The sequence below is a fragment of the Galeopterus variegatus genome, unplaced genomic scaffold, assembly GCF_000696425.1.
Source record: "Galeopterus variegatus unplaced genomic scaffold, G_variegatus-3.0.2 Scaffold1690, whole genome shotgun sequence".
NCBI classification, from domain to species: domain Eukaryota; kingdom Metazoa; phylum Chordata; class Mammalia; order Dermoptera; family Cynocephalidae; genus Galeopterus; species Galeopterus variegatus.
The window spans coordinates 34789-60227 of NW_007727801.1; the positions used below are offsets into that span (position 1 = coordinate 34789).

A 25439-nucleotide genomic window follows, 5' to 3' on the forward strand; every position below is an offset into this window, starting at 1 on the left:
TTTACATGTTTTCCATTACATTATAATTGGTTATATTTGTTTAAGTTATGAATTAGGTAGGTTACATTATCTAAGAATCTGATATCAGAATAATTTTTTAAACAAAAAATCTTAATATATGTAAGCATTGGCTGTGATAGAGTTGAGAGCCACTGCATTACACCATTTAGCTTCTTCCTGGGGTCTGTGCTCTGCTCATTAAGGAGAGAAAACAAATATTTCCAGTAGAGTCAATTTTTATTGTGCTTCAGTTACATTTTCCTTCACCATAATGGTGAGTCCTGAAACCCTTCCTCTCCAACAGCCTTGACCGGGCCAATGCCTCAATAATATAGATAATACTTTAAGTCGATCATACCACTTCTGTTCCAATATACTTGTATAAATTACTACCGTGAACAATTAGGATACTTCTTAATGATTATTATTTTATAAAAATGAAAATCTAGTCAATTTATTCACATAGTGGATAAATTAAACCAAATAAAATTAGATATCATAAAAAGAATAAGCATTAACATCTTTTTCAGACAATCTGATTATCAACCTGAAAAACTTGAGTGCAGGGGACATTTGCTGATTTTATTGCCCAGTATCCTTTTCCTCTTCTTGAAAATACCCAATCACCATTTAAATAATTACTTTTTTCTTTTTGGCCCTGTTCTCCTCTAACTCCGGCATTGCAATGTAAGCCAAGATAGGTCTTAATGGAATGTAAATCTTGAGCAGAAAGTCAAAGAAACCAAAAATTGCTAGAATCCATTCATTTCAGCTGAGACATTCTGACCAGATCGTTTCTGCTAGAAGAGAATCCTGCTTCCCGGCTCAGTTCCTGTTTATTTCCAAGATTAATTTATTAATCTTCTAATTAATTTTGTGAAATTTAAATTTACTTTCAATTAATTCCATATTTGTTCAAGTTAGCCAGGCTAAGATTTTACTAGTGCAACAAAATCCCTAACTGATGCCCCAAAATGATAAACTAAGAAGTTAAAAAAAGAAAAAGTTTAGGATGGTGATCTATTTCAAATAAATACATAAAAATCAATATTTTTTTCTACATAGCAACGATAATCAGTAAAAGAATATAATGAAGAAAATATTCCATTCAAATTATCAACCAAAATATAGAATACACAGATAAAAGCATTCACAAAATGGTTAGGAACAGCATGAAAAAATAAACCTAAAATGTAACTTTCACCTAAAAGTTGTAAATAAAGAGAGAAACATACCAAATATTTGGATGTCAAGTCTTTTGAAATTATTCTACCATAAACACAGCTCCAATAAACATTTCTCTTTTTCTCCGAATTTCATAAAATGGCACAGGAAGAGACAAAAATATATCTTACGCCCATTAAAAAATATAAATTCAGCATGATTTAACATTTTTATTGTATAAAATAAAGCCATTAGACTACTGGAAGGAAATCTAGGTGTATATTAATGTAACCTTAGTGTAGGGAACAAAATTCTAAACAAGCTACCAAAGCTAGAAACCTCAAAACAAAAAATTGGTGTGGTAAACACTATACTTTTTAAAATTATGTAAAGTAAAACAATTATATAAACAAAGCCTGTTAGTTTGCTAAAGGGGAACACGATAACCATCACAGCACATACCAAAAAGTGCTTACATACTTAACTACATGAACACTTTCTTGTATATCACTTAAAAAAATTAAAATAATCTTTGCCTAAAACTTAATTTTTCTTCTAATGTACGTTAGAATAATTGCCCCTCCATCTTCCTCTCAAAACAATTTTCTGTATCTCCATGTGCAATGTTCCAATCCTCCCACTTTTCCCAAACATTTTTGTCATATTCTCCAGACCAGAGCTTCTTAAACCATAATGCACATCATGTAAAAATACGTGTTCTGATTCAGCAGGCCTGGGGCCAGGCCTAGGAGTCTGCATTTTTTTTTTTTTTTTTTTTTTTTCCAATTTTGTCTTTTTTCGTGTCCGGCAACGGATCGCAACCCTCAGTGTCGCGCCCGTACCGGACCGGGACCGGCAACGGGATTGCAACCCTCGGTGCTGCGCCCACACCTCGCTCAGCCAGTGAGCAGGAACCGGTCTGTATGTGGGATCCGAACCCTCGGCGGGAGCGCCACCACACTCCCAAGCGGCACACTGTAGCAGTGTGCCACCGGGCCGGCCCGAGTCTGCATTTCTAACAAGCTCCCAGATGATGGAGATGATGCTGGACTCGACTTCATGTTTTAAAGATCAGCACATTCAGTCATATCCTTCTTCATTGAACTGCTCACTTTCAAAACAACTCGAGTACCTTAGGAGTGGGGTTGGGGGCTGATCACTGTCCTCTTTCCCCAGGGCTGCTTCTAGACATGTGACTCTGCCTCCTATCAAAAATGCTAGTACTGGTTGCTGTCATCCACTGGCCTCCAGAACACACCTCATGATCCACTTATTCATTGAAGACTGGCTCATAAGCCTCCATTCCACCTTAAGTCCAGCCAGCCTCCTAACAGGACCTTTTATAGTTCACATGGACTTAACTCTCAGCACCCTGGACTCTCGGTCTCTTGGCCTCTTCCTCTCCCTGGACTTTGTTTTTCTCTCTACCTGAACCATCAACTTCCCTCACACCGTAGAATCTGAAATAGCTCATCCAAATCACTTTATTCAGATATTCTACTCTCTGAGTCAGAACATAATCTCCTACCATTCTAATGTGCTGACTGAACTTCCCCTAAGGGCTGGTACCATGGACGTAAGACTTGTGTGGTCAGCTGCACAATGTCCCACACTTAGCAGGGTCCTGCACTTCTTTTATTGTATCATACTTGATTGTACATATCTGTGGGGTACAGAAGTAAATATCAATGCCTGTGTGTAACATGGGATGCTCAAATCAGGATAATTAGTATATTAAACATCACACAATGTAGTTATTTTTCATGGGCCTTTACCAATTTCCTCCCTTACCCCTCTCCCCATCTCCCTTTCCCACTTCTGGTGACCTCAGCTCTTTTCTCTGCTTGTGAAGGTTCAACCTATTATTGTGACTGTCATATCTTTTTATTTATTTGTTTATTTTTTAGCTTCCACTTATGACTGAGGACATGTGGTATTTCTCTTTCTGTGCCTGGCTTATTCTGCTTAACATAATTTTCTCCAAGCTCATCCATGCTGCTGTAAATGGCAGTATTTCACTCTTTTGATGGCAGAATAGTACTCCATTGTGTAAATACACACATTTTTCCTTATCCAGTCATCTGTTAAGGGACATTTAGCTGTGATAAACATGGGAGTGCAGGTATCCTTTGACACGATGATTTCCAATCCTTTGCGTATATACCCAGCCATGAGATTGCTGGATTGCATGGCAGTTCTATCTGTAGTTGTTTGAGGAACCTCCACACCATTTTCCATAATGGCTGCACCAATTTACAGCCCCACCAACAGTGTAGGAGGGGTCCCCTTTCTCTGCATCCTCACCAGCATTTGTTGTTTTCTTCTTGATAATAGCCACTCTAACTGGGGTGAAATGGTATTTCAGTGTGGTTTTGATCTGCATTTCCCTGATGCTGAGTGACATTGAGCATTTTTTCATGTGTCTGTTGGCCATTGTATTTCTTCCTTTGAGAAATGCCTATTCAGTTCCTTTGCCTATTTTTTAATCAGATTATTTGGGTTTTTTTAACTCTTAAGTTGTTTGAGTTCCTTGTAGATCCTGAATACTGTTTCTTTTAGCTGTGCAAAAGCTTTCTGGTTTGATATAATCCCATTTACTTTTCCTTTTGTTGCCTGTGCTTTGGGGTTCATATTCACAAAGTCTTTGCCTACTCCTACTCCCTGAAATTTTTCCCCTATGAAGAACCAGCTTTTGGTTTCATTGATTTTCTCTATTGGTTTTTGTTTTCAATTTAATTGATTTCTGCTCTAATTTTTATTATTTTTCTTCTGCTTACTATGGATTCAATTTGCTCTTCCTAAAGTGTAAGTTTAAATTATTAATTTTAGATCATTCCTCTTTTCTAATAGGCGGTTCAGTGCTATAAATTTCCTTCTAAGCACTGCCTTCACTGCATTCCACAAATTTTGATAACTTGTATTTTAATTTCGTTCAAATTTTGAATTTCTTGAGATTTCTTCTTTGACCCATGTGATACTAAGTGCATTGTTTAATCTTCAAGTCTTTTGGGATTTTCCAGCCAAATTGTATTTTAATTAAAGAAACTTCAAAGACTGATGTATTCACTGTTGATGAAATAGGTTAAAAGATATTCTCAAACCCTGTGGGACTATACACTGGTATGATATTTGGGGGGTGCATTTTGGTATAACCTCCCAAAATAAAAAATTTAAATATACATTTCCTATAATCCAGAAAAGCAAAAAAATATTTCTTGATTATGCTATTGATTCAGCATGAGATGACAGGGGTTTTGTTCCACACAGTTGCTCAAGATCCCAGGCTGATGGGGACTCTTATGATTCTATCTGCCATCTCTGTTCTTAGCTTTTAGGGGCAAAAAAGGGAAGGAGGGGGAAGACCTGGGAAGTAGTGTGGGGGGCTTTTTACTTCATCAGCTTAGAAATGACACATCGCATCCTCTCACAGTCCACTGGCCACAACTAGTCGCATGGCCTACCTAAGAGAATTGTAGTTTTCCAAGAGTCCAGGGAGGAGGGGTAAACAAAATATTGATGAGCTCTAGTAATCTCTACCTCAACTGCACAGCAAGGTACACACATACTTACCAACCCTAGATATATTTCTATATTGTATCAGCAAGTATAAAAATCAAATACATTGTTTATAGATAACCTTATTTTGTTGAAAAGAAACATCCACGTTTCTGAATAATATATCCAGATATTAAGTTTTGCTCTTTTATTTATCCTTGTTTTATCCCATTCGTTTCTTCTTACTTGAGCCAATAAGAGGCTCTGTATTTCCCATCCTGGGGAAGAATGCAGCAGGATGGCAGCAGGAAAAAAGCAGATTCCAAAACCTAAATCTTCAGTCCAGAGATAGTATTCTGAGCTTCATAGCCACGTTCCTACTGCAAAATTCACCTTTGATGGCTCATAGATATCTCAACCTTTACTCATTAACTTGCTCCTCACCCTTATCTCAACATATCACGTCCCCACATATCCAGTGGTCAAGGTCATATCTTGGGTAACCCCCCTTATCCAAACAAGTGACAAGTCCCAAACACCTCCCAAACCCATCCATCACCTTCTCTGCACCCACACTGTCACCTTCATCTTTCATCTCAGTGTATGTGACAGCCTCGGACCTTTTCTCTTCCTTCAGTCTTCCTTCTCTTCAATTTATTCTGAAGCATAAACCAGATTTTTTTTAAATCTTAGATCCTTTAACTTAGATCCTCATTCCCCACAATTCTCAAGGATAAAATGAATGTGACAGCCTCGGACCTTTTCTCTTCCTTCAGTCTTCCTTCTCTTCAATTTATTCTGAAGCGTAAACCAGATTTTTTTTAAATCTTAGATCCTTTAACTTAGATCCTCATTCCCCACAATTCTCAAGGATAAAATGACTTCAGTCCAGTCATGATCCTGCCTGTCTTTCAAGCCTCATTCTCACAGTCTATACTTACTCTTCTTTCCCAAGTGGCATGCTTTCTCTCACCAAGCATGTACACATCTTGCCTGAAATTCCTATCTGCATACGCTAGATGCAGGCCTATTTTTCTAATGGGTTGTTTTGGGGTGCACTGAATACGAGTGGGTGCAGGTTCAAGAGCTTGACACAGCCACACCTCTGTGCAACTCAGATTCAAGGTGGGGGTTCCCATCTAAAATGGAGCTTTCCTACACTAACAAAGGCAGTTCCTCTCTCTGCCTTCTGCCGTTCCTTTTATTTTCCTTAAATTTCTATGTCATTCAGCTCTGTTCCCCACGAATATGTAAAATCAATTAAGAAACTTTGTCTATGTCTTGACACTGCTCCCTTCATAACTCAATACAATTTGTAATTTTAACTTATTTTCTTCTCCCTGTTTTCTCCCTTATTCCTACTAAATTCTAAACTCCATTAAAGATCCTATTCACACCAATATCATAAGGGCCTGGCATACAGAATCCTTTCAAAAATATCTGTGGATACATAAGTCAAAGAGTGAGTGACAACAACTGTTACACCTAATTATGGCCTAATTCTCAGTCAGAACTATATGAAAAATGGCACCATATTTCTACTTTTGTTCCAGTCATTTGAATCATAAAAAGGAGATAGAAAGCACAAGATTTCTTGTGCTCAAAGAACTTATTAATTAGCCCGGGATATAGGAATGCCTACAATAACATTAACACCAAACAAGACAGTTCATGCACCTGTTCATGGCATCGTGTTCTCCTCTATGACTTTTACTGTGTTAAGTTCTTTGAATGATTAAAAATATATAACACATTGTGCCTCTCCTCAAGGAACTCATTTATGTTTAGGGAGCCAAGAAACATAAATAATACGTGTAAGGTATTGTGGGTTACAATATAAAGAATATGTATTTAGGCATCAAATAATGCTATAGGCAACAAATATTGGACCCCCAATTTTTCTTCTGAGACTCAGTTTCCTCATGTAACAGAGTCATTGCAAGGATCAAAATACAAATTCTATGAATGTTTTCTGTAAGCTGTAGATCACATTACAAATGCAACATAGTAATACTATTAAAAATCTTCCCAAAGAATATCAAAATAAGCAAGACCACTCAGAAAACAACTAAGATTGATCATTCAAAGGACTTGACCTCAGTTTTTCATTATTTCTACTTAACTGTAATATTCTTAAACATGAAGGAAACCCTTTATCAGGGCTGTGGAATTAAGGAGCATTTCTTGGCCAAGAATACCTTTACTGTGGCCCACACATTTTATTTCTTTTAAATATGCAAGTATTAAGTACTACTTAGCACTGTGTTATGTGAGGTGGAGAATACAAAGTAAGATTCCTTTCCTGAAAGAAAGTTGCAAGTTAAGAGGTAAGATGCAAACAAATGGTAAACAGGGTCATACAAAGCAAACTGAAGTCTGGCTTCCATGATGCCAATGGGAATAGACTATGTAATAGCTTATTATATAGTCTATACATGTAGTGTCTGTCTCTCTATATATATACACGCACACATACAATATATACATACACACGTTTTTATATATACATAAAAAATACACATATATATGTACCTTTCTATATATAATAACCTCTAGGGAAATATCAGCCCTGCACCCTGAAAACCATTGTTATGGAGTTTCAGCAAAAAAATTTGTTAAATGTAATTGAAGAAATGGGGAACAGATTAGTGGTTGTTAGGGGAGTCAGGATGGGAGTACGGGAGATGAGTGTAGCTATAAAGTACAACAGGAGGGATTTCTACGGTGATGGAACTGTTCTATACCTTGATTGTATCAATGTCCATATCCTGGTTGTAATGTTATACTATGGTTTTGAAAGATACTGCCATTGGGGAAAACTAGGTAAAGAGTACAAGGGATCTCTTCATATTATTTCTCAGAACTGCATGTGAACCTAAAATTATCTCAAAAACAAAAGTTTAATTGAAAAAAATGATAGTGACATTATAACCAGTTGAATAAAAGAGGAATCCATGAGTCCATATTCGTATAAATAATGAATAAATGGGAGAAGACAAAGCTTTTTCTCCCAGAAGAATGCTAACTAATAAAATTTGAAGGAAAAACTTAGAAATTCATCACTTGGCAATCACCAGAATAATGATTAATCCATCCAAAAATATCAACAGATGCCAAAATTAGACATTAAAATTTGATGAGGAACAGAATGTTTACACAGTGTGAAGTATCCCTCTACGAAATGCTTATTAAAAAGGAAAAGAAATAATTTTATTCACAGTGGAGAAATAGGGCAGATACCACCTTCGTCAAGTAATCAGTTAACTTCACCAGTAACAGGAGCAAACCAACATCATGTGCTGCTTGACAGCACGCAGTGAAGAGAACCACAACTGCACTTCTGTCATATTTTTCCAAAGATAAGTGATATGAATCTAATCATGAAGAAATGTCAAACCCAAATCGAACATTCTACAAAATGACTGACCTGTGACCTTTAAGTGACAAGGTCATAAAGATCAAGAAAAGACTGAGGGACTGCTCAAGATTAAAGAAGACTTAAGAGACATGACAACTAAATACAACCAGTCATCCTGGACTGGGTTCTTTTGGGACAAACTGGTGAAACTTGACTGGGGTCTGTGAATTAAACAATAGTTGCTATATCAATGTTGATTTCCTGATTTTTAATGGTTGTATTGAGGTTATGAAGGGGAAAGTTCTTGTCGGGTTCTTTTGGGACAAACTGGTGAAACTTGACTGGGGTCTGTGAATTAAACAATAGTTGCTGTATCAATGTTGATTTCCTGATTTTTAATGGTTGTATTGAGGTTATGAAGGGGAAAGTTCTTGTCTGTAAGAATTACATTGTAAAGTCTTCGGGGGTTGGCAACTTACAAATGGTTCACAGAAAATATTCTGTAAATTTGGTAAGCTTTTCCATAAGTTTGAAATTGTTTCAAAATAAAAATTACCTTTAGTATAAAAAAATTCAATTGAGAATTTTCTCTGTAGGCTAGAGCTGGATTAAGAGATCATGTGTCCAATTTCTCCTTCTTTCTTTTCTAGTGAACATCCATAATCAAAGCGGGATAGCATGATCGAAAATGGAATCTCTAAATCAAAGGCTGGCAAACTTTTTCTTTAAAGAGCCAGATAGTAAATATTTTAGACTTTGAGGGCCATACAGTCCCTGCTGCAACAATCCCCTCTGCCCTAGTAGGACAAAAGCAGCCATTGATGGTAAACGAATGAGTATGGCTTTATTCCAATAGAACTTTTTATGCACAGTGAAATTTGAATTTGATATGATTTTCATGTGTCACGAAATATTCTTTTCCCAACAATTAATACAAAAACCTGTCCTCAGCTTGTAGGTCACACAAAAATAGATGGATTTGGCCAATGGTCCTTAGTTTGCCAACTCCTGCTTTATATTTTCGAATGGTTCATTACACGTCATATTAAACAGATTATTAGCAAATAATCTGTGAATATGAGCTTTATAACTTTAAGGGAAGAGTTAGAGAATTTGCTATGAAGACTATACAAGACACAGGTTAATGCTAGAGTGTGAATGGACCATGCTTAGGAAGATTCCTGACACATTCTGGCTCCTAGACACAATGGTGCCTAAGTCCAACCCCATTCACAAGCCACCATCTTAACCCACAAATAAACCCTAATTTTTAATGAGGGTTTGGGATCAGGTGAAACTTACATGGTGTTACAAAAATAGGTAATTGTTTTGAAAGGTCTTTTCATAAAAATGTTTTGCTTACCTGGTCACAGTGAAGCGACCTGACTGAAGAAGTGTTTCTACGGTTTTTACCTAGCATGAGTGCACACTCTGGGTTTAAGGGGAAGGGCTACAGACAATATTACAAAATTACAATATTTCAGAAGTTGAGAGACTACTGGAATAAATTAGGAGGAAGATCAACAGTGTAACCAAAAGCAATAGTTAACTGGGAAACAGAATGGGAAGACCAATAAGACTCACTAACTAACTGTATAACATTAGCTGAGGTTATGAGGCTAGTAAATTACTGTTCTACAAATAAAAAAATACGTGAGGAAGTGGCTAATTTGTAAAGATGAGTTCAAAGATATTTGATTTCTAACAGTCCACATGCACACAAATCTAAAGGTTCAGAATTCTCAGCCACATACTCATTGGGACATTTATTTGAATCAACATTTTATCTTTTTTCCAATACCTTAGTAATATATGAAAAGATTATAATTAGCAGATAGTTGGAAGACACACATCACTTTTATCAGATCAGTGATAAGCACAAAGACCACTGTGACTTCATAAACTCCTAGTGAGAGTTTTTCATAAAGTTATTATAAAATCAGAGATTTCCAAAGAAGAAACTCACTCCAGCTGTTATCCTGTTGAGATACTGTCCTAACACACTGTCCCTCCTTTCACGGAACATAAACCACCATCTTCTGGAAACTTGAAAGACTTAGTACGCAGGGTGGAAAAAGCATATGGTTGCCTTCCCTCAGAGTTCAGCAGCCATCATAGCAGGGAGATAGAGAAGATCACACAGGGAGAGCTCCGTGCAAGGCAAGCTGGAGAAACAGCACTGGCCAGAACCACACGTTACCAGACACTGCTTCAGAATGATTTATTAAGGTCCAATTAGTATGCTTTTAGTTTCAAATAGTCCATATCTCCTCCGGAAAATATGCATACAGGTAAAAGTCCAAGTTCTTTTCTTTCACTTCCAATATAAAATGTTCTGTCCTTCGTGTAAAGTATATGCACACACCTCTCTGTTAACTGGTTCCCCACATTCTTTTCACTGCAGGTGCTTCACAAGTCTGCCCTCTGCTCACACGCTGACTGTATACTGACTTCCTCCATCCTAGACAGCCATTCTTTCTGGACTTTTCTCTCTCAGACGTCCTCCTGACCTCCTCAAACTTGCTTCATGACTGTGTTACTTCCCTGGTTACTTGCTACAACAAATTGATGCAATGACTAGTTTACCTGGACAGTGGATTAAACAGGTATCACCTACCTGGTTGCAGTCTATCAGGGTGATTCCTGGAGAACACACACTAGCCAATCCCATACTAACACACTCGACCCATTTGCTATAGAAGGGCCCCAAGACATTTAACATGACCATCTTTTGTTCACTGGGCACATTTGATATCTTTGCATTTGCTTCAATTCTACATTCAGTTGTGGCTACCAAAAGCTGGGTAACTGGTCCCTCAAACAAAATTTGGAATTGCTAGATATATTAGGGTGTCTTGGTCACTGCGATAACTGACTGTTTCTAGCCCATCTATTATATTAAAAAGTCACTCTCAACTAAAGTAACCACTGCATTTCTTTTGTACAAAGGTAATTTAAATGGCTTTCCTCAAACTGCCATCCATGCGGTATAAAAGAAGAAATCCCTTTTTATAAAAGGTAAAAGCATAAGAAGACAATTCACATTTTTAAAAAAATCCTTCATGGGAATCTGTCCTAAGTAAATAATCAATTATATGGACAAAGTTTTATGTACACAACATTTTTGCAACTTTATAACGGTGAAAATTAGAAATAACCTAAACAGTCAACATGGTTAAATGGGAATGGTTAAATAAACTGAGTTGCATCCATTAAATGGAATATTATATAGCCATTAAAATTGTTTTTGTAAAATTTTTAATGCCATAGTAAAATGTGGCAATTTTGCACTTAAAAAAAAAAACTAGTTACAAAACTTTTACAGTATGATCCCAATTATGTAAAAAATCATATAATACACATATAGACATACATGGGGTGGGGGGGCTGTTAAAGGTGGTTACTTCTGGGTTGTGATATTATCAGTAATCATTTTTTTCTTTTTATACATTTCTGCATTTTTCAAGTTTTCTACAATGTGTATGTATTTTATAATTCAGGATAACACAGGCTATTAAAAATTTCCTCTGATGTACTGTAAATTAAAATGCAATTGGGTATTTTATATGTGAAAACAATATTACCATAGGTCATCTTCGGTGACATTTTTAGGATACATATTCTTTTGGTGATAAACTTAGATTCCTTGTTTGCTTTATACTTATACACACTTGAATAAAAAGGCAGCATTTTGATTAGAGCATTGTTTGTTTTATAACCTAAACAAATACTGGCTATGACATGTAGGTTCTTCTATTTCCTAGAAGATTTTAAATTAGTACCCTTTTATCTTTTTAAATAAGGCATACTGCATACATACATTACATGCATGCTTTCTAAACAAAAAATAATCCTAATTTACAGTTTTCCTACATAGGGAAAAAAAATGGAATTACGGTAGTTTAAAAACAGTCTATAGTCTTACCCATCGCAAACATGCTAATGGCATAAACGTGTTTATTAAGGGAAATGTATCCTTTAAAAATAAAAAAGGGAAGACTTATGTAAATGAAATTGTGGATTCAATGAGTCAGAATTTATTCTGACTTGCACCAAACCACACAACATCTTTTAAAGTCTAGTTAGTGTAGTCTAAATGGACACTCCAGCGTCTATCCTTGAATTCCATTGCAAGAACTCTGCCTTCTACTTTCAAACGCAATGGGGACCAGGTGGAGGGTTGTCACATAAGCTAATTTCCAATACATATCAAGTCTTGTGGGGTCTAGGAACAAATACTGCCATTGGTTAGTGTTTAAGTGCGTGAGTTTATTTTTCTCCTCTCGTCCCCCTCCTTGCCCTGGCCATTGGGTAGGAGGAGGCTGTTCATCCTTCAATAGAGGAAGGCTGGCTCTTCACCTTAGTTTCCTTTCTAAACCACAGAGTGGTCATTGCTGTGAACTCCAGCCAGGATGGTGTGGTTGAGGGAGGAAGCTGAACGGTCTGAGCCTTCCGTGGGGCCGCTGGTGGTGTCACTGCGCTGGCAGCAGAGGATCTGTCTGAAGGTGGCACTCATCTCCTTGTCGCGGTAGGAGTAGATGATGGGGTTCATGGCAGAGTTGAATTCAGCAAGGAGAAGGATAAATTTCTCATAGGCCAGCACATCACACTGCGGACAGCACACATCTAGCAGTAGCAAGACCAATCCCGGAGTCCAGCAGACGATAAAGGCACCTACAAGAACAGGGGCGGGGATTGGGAGGATTCAGAAAAAGAGAGAATGAAAAAATATCATGAGGAAACATGCAACCAAAAAGTGAAATGACTTCAGTTCAATACAAAGACACTGATTGGATGCCACCAATCAATCATCACTGTAAATGAAATGTTCATTTTCTCAAATAATCAGAAAAATTTTTTTTTTCCTTTTTGTCTTTTTTACTGACCGGTAACGGGATCACAACCCTCGGTGTCGCGCCCGTACCAGGGACCGGCAACTGGATCGCAACCCTTGGTGTTGCACCTGCACCACGCTCAGCCAGTGAGCGGGAACCGGTCTCCACATGGGATCCAAGCCCTCGGCGGGAGTGCCGCCACACTCCCAAGCGGCGCACTCTCCAGTGCGCCACCGGGCCGGCCCAGAAAAAATTTTAATCAACTTAATAAAACATTAATTGAGATCTTACTAAAATTGAGTATTTATGAGACATTGATGATGATTTTTTTGAACAAAACACAACGAGTTTGATAAGCAACTGAGACATGAAAAACTACATTCAGGATACACACTTCACCTCTTATAAAGACACGATTTTTAACAGCAAAGAGTTGTCTTCAGGCGAAAGATAAGCACTAACGATAAGTGTCCTTTAATGTTTAGTTAAGGCACAGTTACTGGATTCAAATTGGCTGGGCTCAAATCCTTGTTCTGCTGTTTAATAAATTGGGTGAACTTAGGCAAATTACTTCCATACCTGTTTTCTCATCAGAAAAAATAGAGATGATTATATTTATACCCCATGAGGTGTTTTGTAAGGGTTAAATAAGTGCCAAGAAAACAAGAACTCATTATACACATATATTAACAATAACAATAATAATGTTATACCTGCTCAGTAGCATAGGCCTGTTTAGAAATAGCAATTTCCAATGATAAGATGTATGTTTTATTTTATTCAACAATCACTTACATAGTACTTTTCTATATACCTTACAAATAATAACTCACTTAATCTTTACAATAGTCATATGACATAGAAACTAATATCCCCATTATACAGATGAAGAAACCGAGACCCAGAAAGCTTAAATAATACTCAAGGCCACAGTACTTGACAGTGGCAGACAAGAGACAAATCCCAGAGTTTCTGCTCTTAGAGGCTTCAGAATCCATACTCCAGAAAACACATTATACTTCCACTTCTTGAAACTAATAAAATTAAATATTGTAAACCAGTTTTTCTGCTTTAGATGTTTTACTAATTTAGATCAACTTTGTTCTCTTTCTTCCCTCAATTATTCTGAATCCTTAAGATTGCACTATAAGAAAAAAGGAAATATAGACTATCTTCTTAATTCCATTTTAGTTCATTCTTGGAATTGCTTGTCATTTGGATCCCAGGGAAAATGGAGGCTGTGAAATATCATTAAAACCTACCACCATGTTACCTCAGGATCTGCTGGGGAGACTCAACTGAAAGGACGTGAGCCATCAGGACCGGTGGGCACCATCATGTCTGTCCCACTAGACCTCACCTAATGGGCCCCATATGTGTGATCAGGCCACATAATGAGCAGAGAGGAAATAGGGATGAACCCAGAAGTACACTTGACTCTTCGGATTTAAATGGCGCTGGCCTTGGTGGAAGCAGACTTGGACTGAGATTGTGGATTTGGTCTAACCTCAAGGAATAAGTTTCACAAAATATAAACAAACTAGATTTAGTCTCTGAACAGCCCAGTTTTGAATGTGAACTTTCTTTTTTGAATGTTTTCAGCGGGGGGATGAAAATAAAGAAGGGAGAAAAGTACCCCCCAAAATCTCTTTGTTCTACACAACAAACGTGTATTGGTTTTAAACTGCTGTTCACTTTGAAGGGTGTCCAAGGTACTTCATTTTCAAATAAATACAGTACCTTAGACTTTCCTTAGAGAGCAAAAAAAAATTTCAAATATCAGGAGATAATAGCCAAGGAGCTATTTGAACTTCAATAAAAATGTTAATAAAGCATTCATTCCAAGTCCTTGAATTTCCTTGCTTGAAAAATACTCAGAAAACTAAACATAAAGGAAAATCAAAGGAATGCCTCTTGGGTTTCAGAAATAATGCATTATTCATTGAGAAGCCAGGAAGAGAATTATTCTCAGGCTTGGATGGAAAATGCATGGTCCCATTATTCCACTTACATGGAAACTTAAAACACACAGGCCCTTCATGAATGGAAGAGCATTCTTTCAAATTTCCTTTCCCCTTTCTTTTATCAAAGCTCTAATTGAGCTCAGATTTAGAGCTTGATTAGATACCAGCAACATGCATCTCAATAGATATATTTTAAATAAAATTATGTTTTTCTCTTTTTGGGCAGCAGAAGAGAACATCCTTATTTGGATGTACTTGCTCAAGCTGCTTGACTTTTACAAAAAGTAAGAGGATTCAAATACAGTCACGTATTGTTTATAATTTCTTTAAATTCAAAAAGAGCAAAATCTTTTTTAAAAAGAGCCATGGACTTAGAAATTAGCCCATGGGCCTTTCTTTTAGACCAAAAAATGCAAGGAGCCCTGCTAGATTGGAGACGGGAAGTGGGAAACACCACAGCCTGACACAGAAGCTAATACATGTGGACACTTCATTGAGGAACTCAGAGTCCTCCTGCTTCTTCACTGAAAGGGACTGTTTTTAATACTTTGATTAGGCCCAACCACAGCCCCAACTCTCTGTGTTTGGATCTTCAGGACTCAGTCGATCACAGTACAGGTCTTGGAAGATCAACACCTAAAACCAATCATACGGAATTTTCCCCTCTTCTCCCTTCCTTTCTTTTTCACGGAGGTGTCAAGGATCAAACTGACCAAAAGATGAGAATGCACTACAGAAGGGGAGAAGATGGCTTGGGAAATTCCAAGGTGATTCGGCTCCTAAATCATAGTGAAAAAAATATTATGAAATCAAAACGGTGGATTTTCTCCTGCGCTTTTAAAAACAAAAATAAACCACACCCAAGCCCCTTTAAATATAAGTAGCCAACCATAAATTCAAGTGGGTTACAGTACTAGAGATGTGCATTGTGGATCCTACCAAGACATAGTCTGTAGAATCCAATGCACACATGTAAGACAGATTGATAAGTGCTAAAACAAACACAACAACCACCACCAAAAAAACCCTCCTTCTCAGCATCTGTAAAGTGAAGGAGTAATAGCTCCCTGCCTAGTCCACAGGGCATGGTGAGGATCAAATTGAGATACAACGTTTAAAAGCCTTTTATAATCTGCACGTCTACCTGAATACCACTACCTACTGCCCTTGTGAGAGGCAAGGTATGTGGAGGCTGTTGTAGCACAGTTCTAGTGCAGATTTACTCCAGGGCAGAATGTGAAACTACGTTTCAGACTGTGAAGATCTGCATCTCAAAAAGTAGATCTGATTATACCATCCTGATTATTAGAGATTCCTAGGACTTGCAGTTGGGTTGGGTGCAAGGAAGATAACAGGAAAGAAAGCGGGAGGGAATACAGGGAAGTTTGGATGCCCCAAATCATTTTGGAGGTTTGCAAGGATCAACTCAACCCTTACCAAGACAAGGAATCAAATGATATGGTTCCCAGTAGGGACAGTGCTTTACATAGTTTGTATATTTCCGGCACATTTCTGATGGAGGAATCCCCATAGGCACGCACAAAACCAAGAAATGATACACAACAGTATGAAAGCAAGTGGAAGTACAAGTAGTTTGTGGTTATTTGTTATAAAAGTCAGAAACAGAAGTGACAGAAGTCCAAGGTTATGAAGACCTTGTTTATCTGGCTAAGACATTCGAAATGTTTCCAGCCCAGCATTAGTTCTCAACCCTGCCACATATTATAATATCCTGCAGATCTTACAAGAAATAATGATCTTCATCCACCGCTCCCCCTGAAGGGGACGCACGGACAAAGGAATCACACGAGACCCGGGCTAACAGTTCGCCAGAGAAGTTCTGCTTTATTCAAGGACTTCAACCCTGCCACATATTATAATATCCTGCAGATCTTACAAGAAATAATGATCTTCATCCACCACTCCCCCTGAAGGGGACGCACGGACAAAGGAATCATGCGAGACCCGGGCTAACAGTTCGCCAAAGAGGTTCTGCTTTATTCAAGGACTGCGCACGGACAAAGGAATCACACGAGACCCGGGCTAACAGTTCGCCAGAGAAGTTCTGCTTTATTCAAGGACTTCGCGTACATTTATAGGGTGCTGTGCTCCGGGGCGGGAAAGAGAGTGGACAGGGCGGTAACTGATTGGACGGGGCTGGGCAGGAGGTGAGCCTTGACCTGTGACTGGCTGAGGTTTGGCGCGGGTGGGCTTGGGTGTTGGCGCCAGCGGGCTTGTCTACTGCGGAGAAGAACCAGGAAGGGCGCCATATTGCCAGGGTGTGTCCCTGTTCAGGCGCCCATGGGATCCCTACACCCCCCATGAGATTTTTATTTCATTGTCCTCACTGGTCAGATTTCCATTTAAGATACAACACTGTTGACAGAGCAGAAGAAGAAAATGATCCTGATAAGGACAAAAATATCAGATATTTCCAAATTCTGGAAGAGAAAGAATGAGAGCCTGAATCAGGGCAGGGGCACTGGGGAACTAAAGGGACAGAATAATTGGGAAAGTATTTAGGAGACAGACTTCATGAAACAGATGAGAAAGATGAAAGAGTCTAAGATGACTCCTCGATTTTCAACTTGGCTGAAGGAAGGATGCTGGTACCTTCTGCTGAGAGAGGAAACATAGGAGAAAGCGTTGATTGGCATTTTGTTAGGGAGAAGAGAGTTGAAGACCTAGGCTTTATACGTGTTTAGGTCTGAGGTACCTGCAAGACCTCAGATGGACACACCTTAAAGACATCATGAGAGGCTCATGGCAATTTGAGTCCTGAGAAACTGTCTCTCAGGGTGCTGAACAGAAGGGGTCACATTCTGCCTGATTTGCCAACATTACAAGTAACATGGGGAGGAGGCTATTCAAAACATATGCACGGTTGCTCTTCCTTGAACAAGTCTCATCTCTTTTTTATACATCTGTCAAAGCAATCTGTGAGGGCCCTGATGCCCTCAAAGATGACAGGAGAGGTGCGGGAATGTAGACGCAGAAGGCAGGGAGGAAAGAGGCTGTTTGGGAACAACAGGTCACAGCTGCAGACCAAGATCATATTACCACACCTTCCCTCACATCTACACAACCCCATCAGCTGAATAATGCTTACCATATGGTCTCACAATTAGAGTCTTTTTTCTAGAATGACTTTTTCCTAACTAGTTGAACTTTGCTTACATATGAAACACAAGAACCAAAGTTAGAGAGGAAAAAAACCCTTGCCAGAGAAGACCTCTAGGGAGAGAGCCCATGATGTTTAATGAAAAAATCAGAAAGCGTTTCCAGTCTGGCTGGAAAAAAATTGTGTTTTTACCAAAAAAAAAAAAAAAATCAAACATCCCACAGATCTGAAACAAGTCAAGGTAAATCAATTCTACACCAGTGTTCTGCCCAAGTTAACCTCTCTTTGGGCTCTTTCTTTTTCTTTCTCAAACGAGGATTTCAGAACCAATCCTCCCTATCTCAGGGGCTTGTGATAGGAATCAAATGAGAAAATAAGTATTTGAGTAGTACATAAACTACTTTTTCTTCTGCCACTAAATTGTGTGTTTCCTCAGCGCAGACCTCTTGGTATCCCAGAATCCAATCAAATTTTAGTTAATCTCTAGTTATATTGTGATTTCTGCTGTAAAGCACACATATAAGACATGGTTAACTAGGAAATCCTTCTAGATTGTATATCTTAAAAGAGGCTATGTTACATAACAGACCATAGATACAAAGCTTATTCCTCAGTCTAGAAGATAAGGGGTCATTATAATAAGGACTTATGAGGGTACTTCAGAAGGTTCATGGAAAGACTTATATTACCTTTTAATTCTATTTTTCCGTGAACTTTTTGAAGTGCCCTTGTATTGGAATGGCTTTCTGAGATTAAGGCTTTTTCTAAAAGAGTTGCATAGATCAATTATAAAATCCTTTTACCTGACCATTGAAAAGATATAATTAATCTAGCTGAGATATCTCCTCAATATGCTATTTCTATCCTGATGCCCATTTTACTCCACCTAGTTCAGTGCCCAACACGTCCACTTCTTCACAGCCACCGTGAATGTTGCATACATTTAAAGTATCAAGATTTCATTCATTGTGTGATATGCTTTAGTGTTTCCATTACTCACTCCTGAGAACAGTTATCTTTAAGAGAAGGGTATTAACGCCACACACATCTCTAAAGCAGAGTAGAATACTCATGTTCTCTTTAACATTCCTGAATGAAAGTTTCAGCCACATATACTGTCCTGATCAATGCATTGCTGCCTTTCCTGCACACAAGAGAACATCAAAGCTACCTTCCTTCTGGCTGTTTATACCTTGACCTTAAGCAGTGAGTATCACACACGCACATGCTCGTATCCTACTACAGGTTCTATATCTCATCCTGCATCTGCACACTGAAAGATACACATTGAAATGACTTGTATGCTAGTGCCACCTCTTACAGAAGACGCTTCTGTGCTGAACAGCCAGTAGAAACCACCTCTCCACTGCTACAACCCTAACCAAGTGGACCAATGTCTTTTATCTGCCTATCGCAACAGGCTTCTAACCAATTCCTCTTCCTCCATGCTTCTTCCCTAAAGTCCAGCTTGCACACAACAGCCAGAATAATCTTTCAAAAGCATAAATCAATTCATGTTATGTCACCTTCCTGCTTAAAATCCTCCGAAGGCTTCCTACTTGAAATCCTTACCGTGGTTCACAATGTCCTACACATGACTGGCCCCTGTTAGCCTCTTGGGTCTCATCTCTCCACTCACCCCTCACTTACTAGGTTCCAGCCACACAGACCAAGCTCATTTCTGTCTCAGGATCTTTGCATTTACAGTTCCTTAGGCAGGGAATACTCTTTCTGTAGCTCTTCATGTCTACTTCGCTGTTAAACGTCGCTTCCTCAAAAAGGCTATCCTTGACTGTCCTAGCTAAAGCAGTGGCCCACCACCATTTTTTTTTCTTTAACTTTGGAAGATTGCGAATGTCATCAGAATGTATCTACTTTGATACATTGTTTTGTTCATAATTCTTGCTTGACCTTTGATAGGCAATTTTATCTAAAGTCACGAATTTTTTAGATTAAGGAAATATCCTTCTATTTCTTTGAATACTTTCCTTTCTGTTCATTTCTTTTGGGACTTCTTTTACAATGGATATTGGATATTTTACCTATTTAGTTCATTTCATAACCAGTTTATTGGGTTCATAGTGTGTAAATTGTGAAACTGATTATATATGTATATGTATTTTTCAATGGTCTCAAAATATACTGTATAAATGTACTGTCCATAAAGTTTGAACTGGAATTTTCAAGATTTTTTTCCTTCACATTATCTTTAAATTTGTTTTTTACTATTCCTGAATGTATAGTTATGTGTTGTTTCTCTTCAGGGCTTTTAAAACTGGCTGCACTTCATTAGTTTACCTTAGAGTGGATTTTCTCTTTGTCGTAACATTACCTTTCTCAGCCTTTGTGTTTTAGGGAAGCCCAGGCTCTCCTGGAGTAACAGGACCAAGGGGGAAACCAGGAAAACTGAAGACCACGACAGACCCGTAGGTGGAGACCTTGGATGTGTATTTACAGTCATTTCACCATGAACATAAATAATAAGAACTGCAAGGTGGTGTCATATTTAGCTTATCTCTGCAATAATGTGTTTGAAGCATTTGTTGAAACTATGCTAAACCATGGATTTGGCTTGGTACCAGTTCTAAAGGTTTTCTCTCTGGGTTGTTATAATATTCTGGGATGAAAATTGTGGTCATTGGGTTACGTTTTTTTTTTTTTTTTTTAGTTGAAACAATTGATTATACATATTTGTGGGGTACAGCATTGAATATCAATACCTGTGTACAATATATGGTGATCAAATCAGGACAATTAGTATATTCATCATTACACAATGTAATCATTCTTTGTGACTGTTTAACAATTTCTCACTAACCCTCCCCTCCCTGTTTCCCACCTCTGGTAACCTCAGTTCTGTTCTCTCCTTCTTAAAGTTCAATGTATTATAGATTGTTGTATTCTTCTTTCTTTCTTTATTTTTTTAGCTCCCACTTATAAGTGAGGACATGCAGTATTTCTCTTTCTGTGCCTGGCTTATTTCACATAACATAATTTTCTCCAAGTTCATTCATGTTGCTGTGAATGGCACAATTTCACTCTTTTTATGGCAGAGTAGTATTCCGTTGTGTATATATACCACATTTTCCTTATCCAGTCATCTATCGCTGGACATCAAAATTGGCTCCAACTCTTGGCTACTGTACATAGAGCTGCGATAAACACGGGAGTGCAGGTGTCCCTTCTACATGATGATTTCCATTCTTTTGGATATATACCCAGCACCAGGATTGCTGGATCATATGACAGTTCTATATGTAGTTGTTTAAGGAACCTCCATACTGTTTTCCATAATGGTTGCACTAATTTACAGAAAACCTGAACAGACCAATAACAAGCAATGAGATTGAAGCAGTAATCAGCAGTCTCCCAACAAAGAAAAGCCCAGACCCAATGGCTTTACTGCTGAATTCTACCAAGCCTTTAAGGAAGAATTAATACCGATTCCCTTCAAACTTTTCCAAGACATTGAAACAGAGGCCATTCTCCCAAACTCGTTCTATGAGGAAAGCATCACCCTGACACTGAAACCAGACAAAGATATGACAAAAAAAGAAAACTACAGGACAACATCCTCAACGAACATAGATGCAAAAATTCTCAACAAAATATTAGCAAGCATAATTCAACAGCACATCACAAACATCGTATATCATGATCAAGTGGGATCCATCCTAGGGATGCAAGGATGGCTCAACATATGCTAATCAAAAAATGTGATATGCCACATCAACAAAATCAAGGACAAAAAGCATATGATTATCTCAATAGATGCAGGAAAAGCACTTGACAAAATACTTTTTTTTTCTTTAATGAAGATATGCACATTTATTTATTTGAATAACAAATACATAAACTGAATAACAAATGAATAACAAAATACTCTGTAGAAAGTAGGGCTTCTCATTTGCACAAAAACTCAAGATGTAAAACTTATATATTTCATTTTATAATCTCTACAATTATTTGAAATAGCTCTCAAAGTCTTCCAAAAGCATGCAAATACCAAATTAATTTCAACAGAGGAAGATGTATAAACTTTTCAAAGGCAAATTAATTTCTAAGCAAATCAATAAGTCCTCTTAATAAAAAGAAATCAAGAACAAAAATTAAACATCTAACTTCCCTATACTATCACTATTTCCATATGAGATGTTGCTCTATATTGAAATGTACTGGGGGGCACCAGGTTTCAGGGAATGTCTGCCTATTACACAGGAAACTTCCCTGCAAAGGGGACCCCTTTAAATTGGAAGGACAGCATAATAAATCACCACCAAAGCCAGCTTTTTTCTATACCTAAACTATCCAGTGATGTGGTCTAATGAGTAGGCAAAATGCTACATTAGACAATCACATGGGAAGAGGTGTGTGCCTATGCAAGTTCTCATCTATGAACAGAGAAGTCACAATAATGCTCAAGTAATACAGAAACAGCACGACTGTCTACTTAGATTCAGCATGCACTGAATTACGCGTCCTTTCAAGTGCACGCGCACACAGACACACACACACTCCACTTCCAACAGTAGCTAATAGTCTCGGGAGTAGACCTCTGAAGTGTCTAAAAGCACACAAAACAGAAAATGCTTTAATTTACTTCCAACGAAACTGATATAGTCTAAAGCATGTTATGAAGTATCACTGCCTGTTTCCTTCCACTCTAAATGTGTCTTCTAATTTCCACCCAGCTCTGTCTTGGGGTGAAGTAATCAAAGGTAAGACTGACTCACCAGACCATTATTATCTATCAATAACCCCAAAATAATGCAACTCCAAGTCCCACTAAAGGATGTTTTCATAAGCTTTAAACTTGAAAATATATATATATATCTAATATACAAGGGTACTTCAAAAAGTTTATGGAAAAATAGAATTAAAATACAAATCTTTCCATGAACTTTTTGAAGTCCCCTCATATATAGAATGTATATATTCACATATACACATACATGCACATGTAACATATATAAATGTATATATAACATGCATGCATACATGTACACTCAGAACAGTCCCCACATTTTAGTGTCTTAAAAAGGATAAGATTTATTTTCTTTTACGCGATAGACTATGTGACCCAACCCAAAAAGATGGCGCCACATATATTCTTCACATAGGAAATAATTCACCTTTCTCAAAATGGTTAAATCTGTTTTGCTTCCTAAACCTAGTGACAGAGTGAAATTTTTTTTAAAAGTAAATTTCTCCCCTTATTTTAAAAATAATACATCTAAACCTCACAGAAAATAAATATTGTCAACTCCAAACCAACACCATCTAACTCAGAAAGTGATACTAAATTTTATTGCATGACTGTGGTCCAGCTGTTACCAAGGTAATTTGAATAATATTTATCACTTTTAAAGGATAAATGAAATTTCCCCCAGAATCTTTCCCTAGCAGAAGTTCAACATTAACAAGAAGTTCATAATTGGTTTTGCAACATATTTAATTTTGAAGCTATGAATTTCACAAAATCTGGCTGAAAAATGCTCATAGAATATGGCTGAGGACAAAATCCTGTGGATTTTATTCTTTGCAGTCCATAAACTACTGGCAAGGATCAGTAAGATATGTATTACTCAGGAGATGAACCCTAACCCTAACCCTAACCCTAACCCTTACAGAGAGAGGAACGTAATGGAAATTTCATTTACAATTCATTTTCTTACTATCAGAAGGAGGAAAAAATTAAAAACTTAATCCAAAAGCAAATTCAGAAAATTTTGTGATTTTTGCAACCTAAAAAAGATCATTAAATATCTATCTACCTATCCACCTCTCTCTCTCTCTCTCTCTCTCTCCATATATATATATATATATATATATACACACACACACACACACACACACATACATATTTTCTTTTTAATGGCCAAAAGACATGAAATGAAGAATGGTAGAAATTCTAAATGTGGTCATTCTTTTTAAGATTGGTTATGTCTCCTACAGTTGCCAAATGTCCTGGATTGATCTTTACAAAGCACAGATTCTTGGCAGAGCAAGAGGGAGGTACAGTCTGTTCTGCTATAACATGATAGCTGTGTGTCTAAGATATCTCCTGTTATCAAAAACATTTTTTAAGAAAAACTCTTTAAAGAAAGGTTATAAAAACAATTATTCAATTCAGAAGTGGGTGTTTAGGCTAAAGGATTCCAAGTTCACAATCATAAACATTTTTTCCACATGAACTTGAATTATCTTAATTAAAACTTTAAAGGACTAGTTGATCAAAACTGACTGAAAAAACCAAGTCTAAATATCACAAAACAAATTCAGACAAGCATATAAATCCTACACAAAAGTCATTCAGTTCTAAAGTTCAAAATAAACCGCAACATCACTTCCATAAATTTATCCTATAGATATATTATCCTATAGATATATTGTATATAGAACATATACAATTGTTCATGTGTAAGAAACTCCTTGCAATATTTATTTTAAAAAATTGGGAATAACTTAAATAACCATAAATAGAGAAGTAAAATAAATTACATTGCGTCCACAAAGTAGAATCCTATTCAACTTTTAAAAGTTATTTCAATACCTGTCATTACCGATACCAAATGATCTTCAAGATATATTATTAGCTTAAAAAAAAAATAAAAATTGTGTATAATTGTGCCACCAATTATGCTTTAACCAAAAGAGTAACAACAACAAAAAACTGCTTACACACAGATGCCCTATAATAAGCCCAACTGAAGCTAATAGTCAATTTATTTTTAAAAGGATCAGAATAAGAAATCATAAAAATGATACATTAAACATGTTATTGATTTAAAATATAAATTTTTATTCCTTTGCCAATTCTTTGATATAGAGCCAAGGCTTTTTACTTGAAGATGGGTCTGTTTACTAAAGTTCTGTGTCCTCTTCCAAGGAAAAGCCACACCAATTAAGCATCACATACTACTTCCAATTTGGCTGCTTCGAAATGGAGTCAGAACTTAAAATTCTTGCAAAGCAATTTAAGTGCAAAAACCTTGTAGATTTTTTATGGTTTTTCTGAACTCTGACAGTTGTTTTTGCCTGCTATTTTATAGCATTTTATTTATTTATTTTTTTTGCAACTTGCCTCCATTGAATATTAACAAAGCATTCATCTAATTTTCACAGGAACAATGTTTTCTTCTTGTACTCATTTTTATTAGAAAATGTAACATTTTACTAGTTATGTAATTATAATAGCCTGGCATAAACAGTTTTAGTAGCAAAACAATTGATTCTTGGTAACTCTGAGGAGCTAAATTATTAGCCTTAAGGCTACACTGTACTAACTTTCTTTAAAAAAAAAAAAAATCACCCAAATACATGAAGTTGGTGAAGAGAAAGCCAGTTGAGGATGGGTGTGAACTCAGTGTGTGTATAAAGATACGCACATGCCCGCATAGGTTCATATACGAGGGTACTTCAAAAAGTTTGTGGAAAAAAAGAACTAAAAAGTAATACAAATCTTTCCATGAACTTTTTGAAATACCTTCAGATGTACAGAA

The 25439-nt window shown here is 37.1% G+C and overlaps 1 protein-coding gene across 1 annotated transcript in view; it reads right to left on the reverse strand.

The window, feature by feature from the left end:
• Window positions 1-9756: 9756 nt before the first annotated feature.
• LPAR1 (lysophosphatidic acid receptor 1) overlaps window positions 9757-25439 on the reverse strand; it is a 139848-nt gene continuing 124165 nt past the window's right edge. The window contains exon 4 of the mRNA XM_008578469.1: window positions 9757-12691. Coding sequence (XP_008576691.1) covers window positions 12390-12691 — 302 coding nt within the window. The 3' untranslated portion in view covers window positions 9757-12389. The remainder of the gene's footprint in view (window positions 12692-25439) is intronic.